At 43.3% G+C, this 16,779-nt stretch overlaps 1 protein-coding gene across 8 annotated transcripts in view; it reads right to left on the minus strand.

Moving 5' to 3' along the window:
• The window catches only part of MPHOSPH9 (M-phase phosphoprotein 9), a 65,355-nt gene that overhangs the window by 39,412 nt on the left and 9,164 nt on the right, over positions 1–16,779 (minus strand). For 5 of the 8 annotated variants that reach the window (XM_029921794.1, XM_029921792.1, XM_029921796.1 and 2 more), the window contains 6 exons: positions 12,278–12,367; positions 11,555–12,078; positions 10,787–10,913; positions 5,661–5,751; positions 3,746–3,849; positions 144–269 (listed from right to left, as the gene is read on the minus strand). In XM_029921794.1, the coding sequence (XP_029777654.1) occupies positions 144–269; positions 3,746–3,849; positions 5,661–5,751; positions 10,787–10,913; positions 11,555–12,078; positions 12,278–12,367 (1,062 nt within the window). The remainder of the gene's footprint in view (positions 1–143; positions 270–3,745; positions 3,850–5,660; positions 5,752–10,786; positions 10,914–11,554; positions 12,079–12,277; positions 12,368–16,779) is intronic. The other 3 variants (XM_029921793.1, XM_029921795.1, XM_029921798.1) reach the window with 3 other exon arrangements.

Below are 16,779 nucleotides of genomic sequence, written 5' to 3' on the forward strand. Positions count from 1 at the left end.
CAGTAAGGTTTTGCCCTCAGCCCTCAGGGTTTGTTTTCAAGTGAGGAGGCTTTAGCTCTCCTAGGGAGAATAAAGCTAGAGCTACAGGTTAAGACTCATGAAGCATCTTTCATTTTCATTCAGCAGGGTGTTGCCAACTTTACCTCCGGTGGATGATTTGGGTTGGAAGCACAAGTGAGATTCCTCTCAGGTAACTGCTTGTTCTCCCTTTGTTTTTTATGATAAATATCCTTCAGTGATGGTAGCTTCATCTCATTACTAGTATTAGACTTAAAGATACGAAACAAAATTATTTAGATGGTATCATCAATGACGAAAAAAGTTCACTGATATCAAGATCAGCACCACAAAAAGATTTCTGAAAGATTTTAAATGAATTGAGACTCCAGATTGTCAGACTTATAAAACAAGTTTAGATGTCATTACCCATTAATTATGAGTCTTCCTCAGAATGAAAAAAATTTTATATCCCCTAAAAATAAATATTAAGGTGATAATGATAATCTGAACCTAAGTTATTTAGTAGCAGAATACTTCCAAAGAATAAAAAACCTTTGTAGTCCCCCCCTACTCAAGATAAAAACCAAGTTTTGAGGCAGAAAAAGACTTCATGATAAAAGAGGGAGGCAGGATTAAGAAGACTTCTGACTATATTAACACCATGTGACTCAGGGAGACAGGCAAACCGACATGGCGTTCCTTATCCATTTTCCTAGTTTTTTAAGAGTTGGCAGACCAAGAAAGAGTGTTAAGAAAGAAGTTGCCAATGGAAATAAGCTCCCTTTTGAGTTAATAAAATAAGAAGATATGACCCTAATTCCTACAGCTTGAAATCAGGGCGTTGTCACGCTGGAAAAGTTGCAAATATGAAAACCCCAGCCTTAAATCATTTCAAAGTGGGACCTACTGGGGGGCATGACGGGGTATCGTTTAACTCGGGCCTCACATTTAAACTGTCTTAAACGAGATTATAGATTCAGCACGAGAGATACTGAAAGCACTCGAAGAACATATTCGCGTATAGCTTTAAATGTGTGTCCCGCTTCCGCGCCCACACCGGCGGCAGAGTACCATGAAATAACATGTTTGAACAGACTAGCTTGTGGATATGACAAACTTTTACCTGTGGGTTAAAGGCATTAATCATCTGAATGTAAACCCTTAAAACTTATCATAATTTCTGTAACCTTACTTTGGAATTTAACTTTTTTTAATTAAAAAAAATTTTTAATGTTTATTTTTGAGGGAGCGAGCAAGAGAGAACATGTGAGCAGGGGAGGAGCAGAGAGAGAGGGAGACACAAAATCCAAAGCAGGATCCAGGCTCTGAGCTGTCAGCACAGAGCCTGATGCAGGACCTGAACCCACAGACTGTGAGATCATGACCTGAGCTGAAGTCAGACACTTAACCAGCTGAGCCACCCAGGCACCCCTGGAATTTTGCTGTTTATATATCAACAACCTAAAAGCCCCTTTCAAGCTGAAAGCCTGTAACAAGCAGGGCACTCCGGATGTGGCCTCGAGCCTGAGGGATCCCTGCCCGGGGGTGCTCCAGACCTGGCGAAGCACCACCAGGGCACGGCTGCTGGAATTACTCTATTTAGAGCTCGTGGTAGCTCATTTTCCATTTCTATGATTTCTTTTCATATTTTAATGTCTCTGACATTAGGATGACTCATGTAATTAATAGCATCTTAACACTGCTTTCGGTGAAGTAGCATTTGTGACATAATTGTCATTGCCTGCTCAGAAGCAAGTATCGAAGGCATCCAAATTGGCCAAACAGGTGTCAGCAGTTTGGAAAGAAATCCTAGAGACTACAGCAGAGGCCCCGAGACCCAGTATATAAGGGACGGTGAACCATAGATGTTTAGCAACATTCCCCGCCTGGGGACGGAAAGTAAGCCAGGTCTACGGAACTTCTGGGCCCGGTAAAAACCAGCACCAAGGCCTTTCACCCTTGCCAATCCCCAGAGCTCTTGACGGCTCACAGTATGTGGAAAAACAGAGAAACCAACACTGAGTTGAAAAGAGAGCATAAGCCTCTGTAGGCGAAGAAGTTTTAACAAATTTATTTCACTTACATCGTCCTTTTTAAGTATGTATAAGAGTTAGATGACAAAAACCAACGTTCAGTTACAAGGTCCATGAGCTCTTTCAATAAGAATAAAATAGAAATTCTAAGTTGTAAGAAAGTACTGATACAGTGCTTTTTATTTTTGTTAGAATAATTTTTTTAAGGTTACTTACTTGTTTTTGAGAAAGAGAGAGTGAGCAAGCCAGCAGAAGAGGGGTGGAGAGAGGGAGGCAGGGAGAGAAGCCCAAGCAGCCTCCGAGCTGTCAGCACAGAGCCCACGGTGGGGCTCCAGCTCACGAAGCACCAGATCACGACCGGAGCCAAAACCAAGAGCAGGACGCCCAACCAACCGAGCCCCCCAGGCGCCCCGAGAATAATTTCTTGTTGCTGCTGGACTATGAAACAGGAAGTTTTAAAATGGACAGCATCTTAGAATCACCAATCCGTATGTATTCACTTACGGATGCTGCAGATGGCGTCACGCACACGGTGAGCCCTGGAATCGCACGGCCCACGGAGGCTCCCGGCCCCTCACAACCTCACTCCCCAGCCCTCCTTTCCCGGTGTTTAGCTGTCTCTTTTGCTCCCTTCTTCAAGGATGGGATGCTGGTTTCCACCCCGCTCTGGGACGCCAACGTCTATGTGTATGCCGTCTCTCCGCTGCCCCACTGACGCCCATTCCTCGTGCTTAGAGAACTCCTGGAATCTCTCCTTTTCCCCAAGCTACTTTCTCCCCACCTGAATGTACACATGCTAGATTGTTTGATTTCACTGTTCTGAAGTAAAGAAAATATTTACATTTTGTGCTCAAAGAAGATGACTGCAGCAAATTAGAATGCTCAGCATCATGGTACAAATGGATTTGCAGGAGGGCAGAACAGGATGGAAAATCAAGCCCAGGTGCAGGAAGAGCGGAAGTTGTCATCTGCGGACCTACTACATTCCGAACGGTAGACACAAAATCATCCCATCTGATTTTGCAACACATTAGCTGGGCATTTTTAATTCCATTTTCAAGTAACTTTCCTATGATGACAGAGGCAACGGGTGAGAGACCACATTTGAAACCAAGTACAATTTAAAGCCCAGGCCTTTTCTGGGGTGTCTGCGTAGCTCAGTCAGTTGAGCGTCCAACTTTGCTCAGGTCGTGATCTCATGGTTCATGGGTTCGAGCCCTGTGTCGGGCTCTGTGCTAACAGCTCGGAGTCTGGAGCCTGGAGCCTGCTTCGGATTCTGTGTCCCCCTCCCCTCTCTCTGCCCTTCCCTGCTCACACACTCTCTCTCTCTCAGGGATAAATAAAACATTAAATAAATAAAGCCCATTCTTCTTTCAGTATATCAGAAACTGGAAAAACAGAAAACTTATAATGAAATGGAGCACTGAACTGTAACTGTAGGACAGAAACACATACACACACAGTGGTTTTAAATCACCTGGCCTGGGGGCGCCTGGGTGGCTCAGTTGGTTAAGCCTCCGACTTCGGCTAAGGTCAGATCTCACGTTTGTGGGTTCGAGCCCCGCGTCAGGCTCTGTGCTGACAGCTAGCTCAGAGCCTGGAGCCTGCTTCCGGTTCTGTGTTTCCTTCTCTCTCTGCCCCTCCCCCTCTCATGCTCTGTCTCTCTTTGTATCAAAATAAATAAAACATTAAAAAAAAAAAGTTTAAATCACCTGGCCTGGCAACCTGTCTCCGGAGGAAGGTGCGAATGCCTTCTCTAAAGTCTCCGGCAGCGAGGGAGGTGTGTCCTTCTCCTCCTGCTTCCAGTAAGCGAGTCCTGTTGCGCACAAACACACAGAAGACTGACGAAAGAGAACAAAAACGCTTTCTACAATAACTTACTTCTACCTACAGAAAATTAAATACGAGAAGTAACTAGTTTTTGGCGATCTGGATACAGGAAATTGAATTTTGATGGGAAAAGAATCTCTTAATTTGCCTTACCATGCAAGAGTTCTAATTTGAAGATAGAAATATTTAAAACTGAAATATATTACTAAGTAAGGGTCAAGATGTGGAGTGCCTGCCAGCTCAGTTGGAGAAGAGTGCAACTCTTCATCTCGGAGTCATGAATTCAAGGCCCATGTTGGGTGCAGAGACTATTTAAAAAAAATTTAAAGTCAAGATAAACTAGTCGTGAGTTCAAGCCCCATGTTGGGTGCAGAGACTATTTAAAAAAAGATTTTTAAGTCAAGATAAACTAATGCAATCTAAAGTATATTTCTTAAAAAAATTTTCTTTATGAATAGCACAGACTTAGATAGAAACAATATAAAGAATTCAACGTATCTGGGGCACCTGGATGGCTGAGCAGGGTAAGCATCCGACTCTTGATCTCCACTCAGCTCATGATCTCCAGATCTGTGAACTCAAGCCCCACATCTGGCTCCGCATTGACAGCATGGAGCCGGCTTGGGACTCTGTCTCCCTCTCTCTCTGCCTCTCTCCCATTTGTGTACATGCTCGCATTCTCTCTCTCTAAGATAAATAAACTTTAAAAATTAACAATAATAATAATTCAGTGGTTCATATACATACTGAGAGTTTACCGGGCGAGGCCTGGGAGCAGAAAATGTGAGATGCCAACAGTACGTAAATCGCAGCGTGTACACAGTAGGCACAGTAGGCACAACGTGTACACAGCAGAAGGCAGTGCAGCCTAATGGTAAGACTGAAAAATCGGGTAAAAGGAAATATGTAGGGTGTGTGGAGGGGTGCTCAGGGGTGGCTCACTGCAAGGTAACAACATAAAGTTAACCATTTTAGCCACGTATGAGGGAGAGGAGAGAACATTTCAAATACAGGATGAAGCAAAGCAAAGCCCTAAAATGAGAACCGATCTGGCCCCTTTAAGCACACAGCGTCTCCGCTGAGGCAGAGAAGGGAGCGGCAGAAAATGAGGTCAACAGAACAAGGCTGGATCCCGCTGAGTCCATGGGCGCCTGGATCACTCCGGCCGACCGTTACTCGGAGGGAAAGAGCAGAGAAGGGTTTTGAGCAGAGGAGTCACGTGACCTGATCCATCTTTAAGAAGGACTGTTTAAGCTATGGATGGAAGGGTGCAAGGGTGAGGGCACGAACGCTGGGCAGGAAGTTGCAGGAACCCAGGTAACAGGGGTCCATTAGGGTGACAGCATGACAGTGGTTGAATTCTGTCAATTTTTATCAGGCAAAGCTAATTTATCCCAACAAACTGGATGTGGGACTCGGCGGGGGGGGGGGGGGGGGGGGGGGGGGGGGGGGGGGGGGGGGGGGGGGGGGGAGGCCAGGAATCAGTATGTTAAGTCATTAAAACTAGAATAAGCTTATCATGGAGAGTAAAGGATGACTCACAAAGGGTCTGAATGTCTTAACTCATTCTGGGGCACCTGAAAAATGCTGAGATGGCTTTTGCCACTGTTTGAAACAACTGCAAAAGTATTTTTTCCATCTATCTGTACAGAATACGTGACACACATTGAAGTTACAGTTAGCAGAGGCCCAACACGACAGAGCACGTTCACAGAAAGCACTCGGCTACACTGGACAGAATTAGCATCCTGTGAGAAATGCAGACAGGCTGTTATTTTTTTTAAAAAAGTCTCATACCTGTTTCTGAATCAGACATCCAAGAATTTGGACTCTCATCTGGTTTATTGAGGTAAAAAGCATGAGGATGCTTGGCAACAGTGAAATTAGACTGCAATGCAAGAAAGAAAGCTATCAGTTGACGGCCAAAAATCATTAGGCCCAAACTACTGACCCAGAGGAAGAGAGCTGGCATCAAACCAAGGGGCACACACCACCTCAGAGGACGGAGGGAGAACCAAGGAAGTCCTACTTTCCCCGTGGTAACAAGAATGCAAAATGATAGGAATTAAACGTAAAGGGTGTTCTTTTCATGTGTGTTTATAAAAGTTTACTTTGGTTCTGTGGAGCTGGAAGAACATTGGGGGTCGGTGTTACTTAATGAGTTCAGAATGAAAATGTATTTACAATATGCCATTTACATCCAAAAAAATTCAAAGCACCTAGAATTAAAGTCATTTAGTATAAAAATTAACATAAAAGTTGTAACAATTCATTTTTATCATTAAAAGCACAATAACTCAGGGGCGTCTGGGTGGCTCAGTCAGTTAAGCATCCAACTTTGGTTCAGGTCAAGATCTCTCAGTTCATGGGTTCGAGCCCTGCATCAGGCTCTGTGCTAACAGGTCAGAGTCTGGAGCCTGCTTTGGATTCTCTGTCTCCCTCTCTCTCTGCCCCTCCCCTGCTTGTGCTTGCTTGCTCTTTCTCTCAAAAATAAACATTTAAAAAATTTTTATAAAGTACAGTAACTATAAAAAAATACAATAACTCAAACATTGAGAAACACAAATCGATGACTAATATGAACTTCAAATAGTTGACTATGTCTTACATACAGACAACTGGTTACTAGTCCGAGAAAAGACTCGAAATGCTGATCACCAATTCTAATAAAAATTCTGAGCTGACTCCTCCTCACAATATCTCATGTTTCTAAACAGAGACATGTTAAGAGTTTATCAGAATTTTTCTTATCAGTGTAATTCCTGGTAAAAGTATCTAAGTTACATTTGCTTACAGTCGCCCGCAAACCCACAGCACAAGTAAAAGGGACGTGTGGTGCCAGCACTTTGCAAACACAGGAGGGTTTTCACCTTCGCCTCCTCACACACCGGTCTCCTGTTCACCAAATGAGAAACTCCTAGGTCATCTCTTGTTTTGTTTTGTTTTTTAATGCTTATTTATATTAGAGAGAGCGCAGGGGAGGGGCAGAGAGATGGGGACATGGGACCCCAAGCAGGCACTACCCTGACAGCAGAGACCCCGATGTGGGGCTCGAGCCCACAAACCATGAGGATCATGACCTGAGCCAAAGTCAAAGGCTTAAGTGACTGAGCCGCCCAGGTGCCCCAACTTTTGCCTTTTCTAAAACTCCTAATGGTCAGGGCACCTGGGTTGCTCAGTTGATTAAGCGGCTGACTTCGGCTCAGGTCATGATCTCAGTGTGTGGGTTCGAGCCCCGCATCAGACTCTGTGCTGACGGTTCAGAACCTAGAGCCTGTCTGCGGATTCTGTGTCTCCCCCTCTCTCAGCCCCTCCCCTGCTTATGCAGTCTCTGTCTCTCAAAAATAAATAAAACATTAAAAAAATAAAATAAACTCCTAATGTTCAAATTTCTGTCCAGCCTCAGTGGGGAACAGACGAGAAAACACTGATAGCAGAAGGCTAAGTGAAAAACAGCAAGGACCACATTCTGGCCTCTTCCCCACTCTGCAGCGCAAACCCGGATGCACTCAGCAGACACACGCAGCGGCGGGCCGGGCCGCAGCGTGCCCACTGCCGCAGTGCGGAGCAAACCAGGCCCTGCTGTTAGGAGAAAGAAACCAACTGAGCGAGGAGAAGCCCTTCCCAAGAAGCTGGCCTTCGCCTGACACAGCGACCTCCACTCACATCAGGGACAGTCTGGTCACCCATCCGAAGACCCACTCCAGAGTCCTGCTGCCCGGGAAATGGTAACGTCTAGTCCGACTCCAACAAAGGAGCAAGGAAATTCCTTATGCTAAACAACAGGCAATATCACGACATGCTTCAAAACAGCCAGTACCCAAAAGAAACTACCACTGTAGAGAGCAAATTGGTTCCTAAGAGAATTCTGACCATAAGGATTCACTGATTTACACTGAAACTAGAAAAAGCATGGGAAAAGAGAAGGATGAGATAAAGAATTCCAACTTGGTGAATCTACAGAATCTGATTAAGAATTAATTATGCAGGTTGGATATGTAGATCAGGTGCAGGGCTTTGGATTCACCAACTACCATTACCTGAAAATCATTTAAAACTCAAATAGCAGGGGCACCTGGGTGGTTCAGTTGGTTAAGCATCCAGCTTTGGCTCAGGGCATGATCTCACAGTTCACGAGTTCAAGCCCCACGTCAGGCTCTGTGCTGACCGCTCAGAGCCTAGAGCCTGTTTCGGATCCTGTGTCTCCCTCTCTCTCTGCCCCTCCCCTGCTCAAGTTCTGTCTTTCTCTCAAAAATAAATAAACATTTTAAAAAAGCCCTCAAGTATCAAAGAAACTTGTTTTCCCCTAATGCTTTCATACCAAAAATATCACTCACCTTTCAAAACCAGAAAAAAAACAAAGGAAAGGGGCGCCAGGGTGGCTCAGTTGGGTGAGCACCTGACGGCTCAGGGCCCGTGGACTCAGGCTCTGCGGCGGGCTCCGTGCTGACAGCCCAGAGCCTGGAGCCTCCTTTGGGTCTCCCTCTCCACCCCACCCCCACCCACACTCTGTCTCTCTCTCGTTCTCTCAAAAATAAACATAAAAACTTTAAAACAAAAAAAGGAACAATACAACTTGTTCAGGAGATGATTACAGAAAAGGAAAAGCTCAGGGAACCGTGTCTGCCCTGCGGGCACCAGCAGCGCAGCACCCGCCCCCGCGGGCTCATGCGCAAGGGCATTTCCCAGGCGATCATCATCCGCAGAGGGGACTCGAGGAGGAGGAGGCGAGGCGAGGCCCAGGGTTCCCAGGCTCTGCAGCACACGGCGCCCGAGAAGCCCCTGCACTTCCCGCCACGCCACGCAAGTCACAGCCAGGCCGCACGAGGGCAGACCGCCAGCCGGAAGCAGACTGTTTTAAGCACCTCAGGGGACTCTCGCGTGTGGCCAATCTGGGGACCCACTGGGCCACGTAAAACAAGCAGGGATACAGCCACAAACCACAGCAAGAAAACTCCTGAATCCACCAAGGCATATACCAAAGACCCCATGTTTGTCAGAGGTGAAAAAGTCTCCACAAGACGGAGTCTGTTTTTCGCTAGCCTCCCCAAGACTGAGTTTTAATGTAAAAACAGAAGAAGAGGAACTAGCCTCTATGAACATGTTCTTTTTCTGCCAGCCTCTTCCAGTGGAAACGACACCCGTCTCTAAATAAGCTTACGTGCTCACACCCAACAAGGAGGCGCCGTCCCTCCCGGGGACACGTGGTGCGGTGGGTACTGCAGGGCACCTGCGGGCGAGGCCGGCCCTTCCTGGTTCCCTCCTGAGCACACATCTGGATAGGTTCCAGAACCGTGCCCTGAGAAGCCTAAGTATCACAGGCTGAAGAAAACTCAGAGAAGAAAAGAGAACAGTGCTGCATAAAGGCGGAGGGACCCACTGTCTTCTCAGGCCTTCTAGTTAATGTTTTTCACAGGACGATGGAAAGACCCTATTTACAGCGATCAAGACTGGGGTGCCTGGGTGGCTCAGTCTGTTAATCATCCGACTCTTAACTTTGGCTCAGGTCATGATCTCACGGTTCATGAGTTTAAGCCGTATGTCTGCCTCTATGCTCAACTCAGTACAGAGAATGCTTGGGATTCTTTCTCTCTCTCTCTCTCACCCCCTTCCCTCTCCCTCTCTCTCAAAAAACAAACAAACAAAAAAAAAAAAAAAAAAAAAACAATGGGGCACCTGGGTGGCTCAGTGGGTTAAGCAGCCAACTTCGGCTCAGGTCATGATCTCTCAGTTCATGGGTTCAAGCCCTGCATCAGGCTCTGTGCTGACAGCTGACAGCTTGGAGCCTGCTTCTGATTCTGTCTCCCTCTCCCTCTGCCCCTCCCCTCCTCACACTGTGTCTCTCTGTCTCTCAAAAATAAACAAACATTTAAAAATTATTTAAAAAACATTTAAAAAGTAGCCAATTTCTAGCAGTACCAAGTTTGCAGACAGACATGATTTTGCAATTTTAATTCAGTATCTTAGAATAAACAACATTACTCTATATCATGATTTAAGCTAAAAGGACTTCAAAGATGTTTAAAACCTACTCAATATCTACACCTCTTTAATGAAAGCAGCTGCTAGATTAGCAAAAGGGCCACACATTTAAACATTTAATCTCTTACAATTTGGATTATAAATTCAGTACTACTTCTTACAACTTAATGGTAATATAAACTGAGAGGTTTTTTCATTTTAATGTTTATTTTTAAGAGAGAGAGAGAGACAGAGTCCAAGTGGGGGGAGAGGGAGAGAGAGATGGAGACACAGAATCCAAAGGAGGCTCCAGGCTCTGAGCTGTCAGCACAGAGCCCAGTGTGGGGCTCAAACCCATGAACCGTAAGATCATGACCTGAGCCAAAGTTGGATGCTTAACCGACCAAGCCACCCAGGCAGCCCTATCTGAGTTAAAAAAAAAAAAAAATGTTAGGGGCGCCTGGGTGGCTCAGTCGGTTAAGCCTCCGACTTCAGCCCAGGTCATGATCTCATATTCATGGGTTTGAGCCTCGCATCAAGCTCTGTGCTGACAGCTCAGAGCCTGAAGCCTGTTTCATATTCTGTGTCTCCCTCTCTCTCTGCCCCTGCCTGCTCATGCTCTGTCTCAAAAATAAATAAAACATTTAAAAAATTTAAAAAAAAAATGTTAAGTGGATTATTCTCTGGCTAAATGTAAACAGTTACAGTACAAAGAGAATTAGGACCTTTACAAAACATTTGTCATTTTCTACAGTACTTTATTCCTCATTAATTTTGATTTCCAGACTACTAAAAACCCAATACCTAGAGCAAATCATTGTTTCCAATCTTCTGAGGAAGACAGGTCAATGGAACAAATTAGTAATCAAAAGAAAGAGCAAAAACTTATGTTGACAGAGCATGGAGTGAACTCCACATAATTATCAGCAGCTGAAACCAGAATAAAGTGACTCGTCACCTACTTTCTCAACTGGTGACTTCCTGGCTTGCTCCTTTCCTTGCGTAGACTTTGAACACCCCTCTTCTGTAACGGCTCTCTTTGGTTGGCTCTGCTTCAGCTTTTGTGCCCATGATGTTACAGACTTACTACTGAGAAAGAGAAAACAAAAGTATTCTCTTTAGATGCTGTCTTTCACACATAAAACGAAACACTAATAAATACTGTGTCCATGGGAAATGCTTTGAGTTTTTTCTAACTGCAGAGAAAGGATGGATTTTTATCCATTCACCTACATTTCTTTTTACAATTTCTAATTACCAAAGGCAAAGTGAACAAAAAGACTAATGGTGATTAATAAAGGATTTAACCTATAGCCATGGAAGAGAACAAAACCCACCACACTGACCCATTCCCACACTCAATCTCTACAGCAAAAGCCCATTTGTTTACAAGGACCAGTGACTGTATGTACAGGTACACAACATCTGTGTTGTTATAGCTAAATACTTATTTTAGAGAACAGATTTTAGAGATATGAAACTCAACATTTAGGGTAAATGACAGAATTTTAAATGTTTGCTTTATAAAAATTCAGCCATACTTATCATTAAACTTAGAAAATTTCCTCCTCTGTATAAAAAGCATAAAATTGAGTATGCTTGTGTCTAATTTTTGGTTGCAAACTACATGCACATGTATCCATTTATACTCTAAAAGGAGTTCGATTTACTAGATTCTAAATGTAATAAACAAGTAAACCTCCCTTCAGACGATGAAGAATTCTACTTACCTACTATTTATTTTTCCACTGTATACTTCTGAAATCTTATTTTCACCAAGAAAATTGTGTTCAAATTCACCGGGAAAAATGGAAAGATCTTCTTTTAAAGATGCACAAAACTCTTCAGTGGTATGTATATGAAAACTCTTGTTTTTCACACCATCTGCAATGGACTCCGTCTGCGCCAGAGGTGCTCCAAACAGCCGCTCAGAATCCTCCGTGTGCTCCAGGAACTCCTGAGGGTCCTTCAATTTGTAGGCATTTAATTCGGAGACACAGAAGGTCCCATATCCGCTGCTCACCGAACTACTGTCCACATTGCAGTCTGGTTGTGATGTGGACGTTTCTTGCTGCATCTCGGGTTCTTCAGACTTAGGATAACTGATAATAGGTTCATTTCTCTCACTGTTTTCAGAAAAAAAACCCATTTGACTTCCTGCAGGTATCTGTTTACTTAAAGAATTATCATAGGAAGCCCAGGAAGCATTACTGGTCTGTAACTTGACTAAATTTTTAATCTCCTCCTGTATACGCTGAAAACAAAGTTACAGATTTGGTAAGTAGGCGAAACATGACAGTTTTTATAAGTACTACGAAAATATTGCTTAAAAAATACGAGCTACTAAAGAGAATATGTTTTTACTTCATAAACAAAACTGATATAAATTATTAACCGGTTCTTCTTACAAATCTTACAATGTAAAAAAAGGATCAATACAAATAGCAACTTACTCGAATTTGGCTGTGGAACTGCTCCTGCTGGGCAACTATCTGTTCTTGGCACTGTTTTTCCACCAAATTGAATAGCTGTAACCACCTGGTCTATTAAGTTATAAAATATTTTAGTTAAAAATAATTTTAGTGTAGTATTTCACAGAAAAATTCCTCCAGTAGGAAAGGACCTTTTTAAAATGTATTTTTAAATGTCAAGTTTATAAGCTGTATTAAGTAGTTATAAAACTTTATTTAATGCAAAAATACAACGGCACAGGCTCGGTCACCCCTTTCTGATGTAGCCTGTAGTTGGGTAAATTTGAAGGTCTGGGTAGGTCTTAGTTTTCAAATGGCACTAATATGATGTCATCCACTATCAGTTTTGTTCATCAAAAACTGGCAGTCATAGGTTGTATTTGTCTTAAGTTCTCCTTTCCTCGTAACAACTAGCGATTTTCTTAAACAATGACTTGTACCTAGGAAAAAGAATCCCACGTCTTAAAACAAGAGATAGTTTGATATTACGAGAATTTAACCCCTAATTTACTTGGGATTTAAGTAAAGAAAGAAAACTGTTTCAAGTCAGATGCTGAAGTGTTTTACAGCACCACTGGTGAAAAAGGAATGAAAAAAATCATTCTGAAAACCCATGGAACTGGCCTAGGCCTTCCTTCACTCACTCAGAGGTTCTGATCCGTCCTGACTCAAAAGTATAGTCAGTACTCACAACCAGACTACGAACAAGTCAGAAAAGGGCTCAGGGAGATCTCCAGAGGCTAAATTCAGTCTCAAGGCTGGTTTACTTCCAGTGATAGACTCTATGCAATAACATACAATGTCAGTAAGTAGCTGCCACGCAAAGGACGTCCCTGTCTAAAACCACCCAGTACCTTTCCGCTCCGGCGCTCCTCACGGGCCTGGGTGATCCGGCCACGCAGGCCTCCCAACTCCATCCCCTCCCTCTCTGGTCCACGCTCGAGGCACACCAGCCTCGCTGGCCTCTACCTTTGCCCTGAACACGCCAAAAAGGTCTTCCACCTTGAAAGCTTTGTCTTCTCTGTACCCGCTGCCTGGAAAGCTCTCTCCCCAGCTCTTACCATTGCTTCTCCCCCCACCCCTTGCAATTTCAGCCTAACGACCCCCCTCTCAAAGACAGTTTTCTCAGACCATCCTACAGTTGCTCTCTTTCTAAACGTCATCCTGTTTATCGCCTTCAGGACATTTACCACAAGAAGAGAGCATCTCATTTGTCCACCTGCTTAGACTGTTGGCCTCCAGCACCTAGGACACAATACCAAGGAAAGGGTGTCTAAATGAGGGTACAAAAATGTGCATTTCAGGGGCACCTGGCTGGCTCAGGCAGTAGAGCATGTGACTCTTGATTGTGGGGTCATGAGTTTGAGCCTCACGTTGGGAGTAGTTTACTCAAAAAAAAAAAAAAGTGAAGTTGAAGATGAATTTTTCACGGTGTTACAGAATACAGAATTCAGAGGCCCTTCAGATTAATGCTGAAAACCAGTTCTATAATTAGAGTAGAATTAAGTTGAAGACTATATACCAGTATTTTTAAAAAAGAAACTAAAATCCCTCAGGACTGAAATGAAACAGTACTGGGGCACCTGGCAGGCTCAGCTGCTTAACCGTCCAACCGCAGCTCAGGTCATGATCTCAGGGTCCGAGAGGTCAAGCCCTGCATCGGGCTCTGCGCTGACAGCTAAAAGCCTGGAGCTGCTTCAGATTCTCAGTCTCCCTCTCTCTCTGCCCCTCCCCTGTTCGTGCTCTGTCTCTCTCTATACATGTATCAAAAATAAATATTTGTAAACATCTTTAAAAACAAACAAATGAAACAGCGCCGGGGCGCCCGCGGCTCAGCCGGCTAAGCGTCCAGCTCCCGGTGTCAGCTCAGGTCAGGATCTCAGTCCTGAGATGCGGCCCCAAGCCGCGCCCCATCGCTTCAGATTCTCTTTCTCATTCCTCCTCTCCCTCTCTGCCCTCCCCCACTCAAATGCTCTCTTCCTCTCTCTCAAAAAAGTTAAAATTAAAATAAAAGAGAATAGAGCAGCGCTGATAGAAAGTACTAATGCCAAATCAACGAACTTCAGGATAAGGCAGGCTACATCAAATTCAGCTCCTTATCTTCTCAACTTATCTAGAATATGAAGCATTTTACTCAAAACAAAAAGTAAATCAGGCAACAGTTTTCTTAGTAAGTTATACTAACTTAAGCATTACTTTAGGGGGTATTTTTACCCAACAAAGTCACTACTCACAAAAAAAGAAATTACAATGAGAGAATTATGTAACAAAAAAAAAAAATGGGCTCATATTATGTGATACACAATGTTAACCACATCCTTATTCTCATTTTCTTACTTAGGATACAAATGAATAGAGCTTGCTCAGGATATAAAATGGTAGAGAAGATTTTGTTCTCCCTAGTCAGCTTATAAAAAATATTTTAATTTTCAATAAGCATATTTAAGAATATTATAAAGGCAGCATATAACATTTTTCACAAGATTATTGAGAACTATTCATTTCTAACCACCATTATTTATACGATCTGCATCTTACACACTGTTGGAGGACCTGGGCCTTGCGGTTTTCCCCTGTACAGCCTTTGATGCCATGAGCCCGAATGGGTTTCTATACAATGGACTGGTACGTATTCCATTGGCTTTGACATCCGAGGCCTGAGTCCCTACGCTCCACCAACAACCTGTGTGGTCCTCAACAAGTATATTTCATTGATGCTCCTTACTAACTTATAAAATGGGGGGGGGGGGATAAAATCAGAAGAGTCACACCTCCTAGGTGGCAGGGAGGATACATTTTAAATTCCAATATGATGCATGTGAAGCAGTGCTCTCAAGGGGGAAACTAGATTTTGAAAATCTGTGAGGTCACGGTTGTCACAAAACTAGAGAAGGCACTACCAGCACTTGGTGGGCAGTCCAGGGATGCAAATCACAGGATAGTCCCCAACAACGAAAACCTGTCCTGTATCCATTTTATATTATAAGAATAACATATACATTTTTGCACAGCTTTCAAATCACCAAATTGTCCAGGAATCCAACTGCAAAGACTTTACATTTGTTTCAGAACTCGATCAGAAATGGGTCACCGTTCCAGAAAATCATGTCACCAAATGCAGTGCTGGGTTGTTGATACAGAAGAGCTGTATCGGTGCGTGCGCGTGTCAACACCAGAGCGTGCGTCACTGGGTCTCGTAACGTGGCCGTGCCTGAGCACTTACACGCCGAAATCCCTGTGACCGTGCTCGCGGTAACTGACTCCTCCCTCAGACACCGTTAAGAGGATGACTGTTTCTAAAGTGGGTACAGGCAGGATAGATCTGTGAACTTCATTTCAGGACAATAGAAGTTGATGTTATTTTAAAAATTGTAAAATTTATTTGTAAATTGGTAACTTAATTGCAAAATTACAAAAGGAGGGCTTTGGGTCTAAGAAGGTTGAGTGCCACTGACAAAGAAAGTGTCTAGTATATTGCTTGGCAAATGGACACACAATAATGGTACACATAATAACAACAATTACCATACAACCATTACTCTTATATACGTAGTAGTGCTAGTTAGAATGCTAAAATAACAAATTAAGACAAATTAGCTAATAATGTGTTTTAAAAATTTGCCATCACAGAAGTATTAGCAGTAGCAAGTCTTTAAGAATATACTGAAGTATTTCTATGTAAATGTGTTAAAGCAATTATTTTCCATGAATCAAAATACATAACCGTCTCAAGTTTAAGCAGAGATAAACTTAAGAATTCCAGGCAAGATGAGGCACCTGGGTGGCTCAGTTGGTTAAGTATCCGACTCCGGCTCAGGTCATGATCTCACAGTTTGTGACTTCGAGTCCTGCGTGGCACTCTCTGCTCTAATTAGTGCAGAGCCTGCTTCAGACCCTGTCTTTCTTTCTCTCTCTCTCTCTCTCTCTCTCTCTCTCTCTCTGCCCCTCCCCAACTCTCAAAAAAAATAACAAACATTAAAAAAAAAATAAAGAATTTCAGGAAAGAGGTTTTAGAAAAAAATTCTAAAGAAATCAGAACTCCAGAGCCCTGAGCTCTGTGGCAGGTTTAGGTGTTAATAACACAGATTAGTTAGTCCTTTCCAAATGGTAGAAATCAGACAACCATTACTATTCCAGAAGAAGGTGAAAACATAAAATTCAGGGGAAATAGTCAGGAATAGACTCACACAATCCTTACCCCTCCCATTCTCCCTACAATGCTACACTAAAACATCAGAGGATTTGTTTTTGTATGCCCCAAAACACACTAATAAATTGGGAGAAATTTTACTGAAATGCCAAGAAGGATATTTCATATTCTGTCAAAGTAAGAAATATCTTAAGAAATTATTCACTGAATAATCAACTACATATCTACATTATAAAAATTAAGTAGTCAACTATTAAACATAATGAAAATAATGTCACCGGTGAGGAAGAAAGGGTACAAAGAAACTGGCTCAAATGTTAAGGTGCTAGTGGCC

Source organism: Suricata suricatta, chromosome 14 (genome assembly GCF_006229205.1).
Source record: "Suricata suricatta isolate VVHF042 chromosome 14, meerkat_22Aug2017_6uvM2_HiC, whole genome shotgun sequence".
NCBI classification, from domain to species: Eukaryota; Metazoa; Chordata; class Mammalia; order Carnivora; family Herpestidae; genus Suricata; species Suricata suricatta.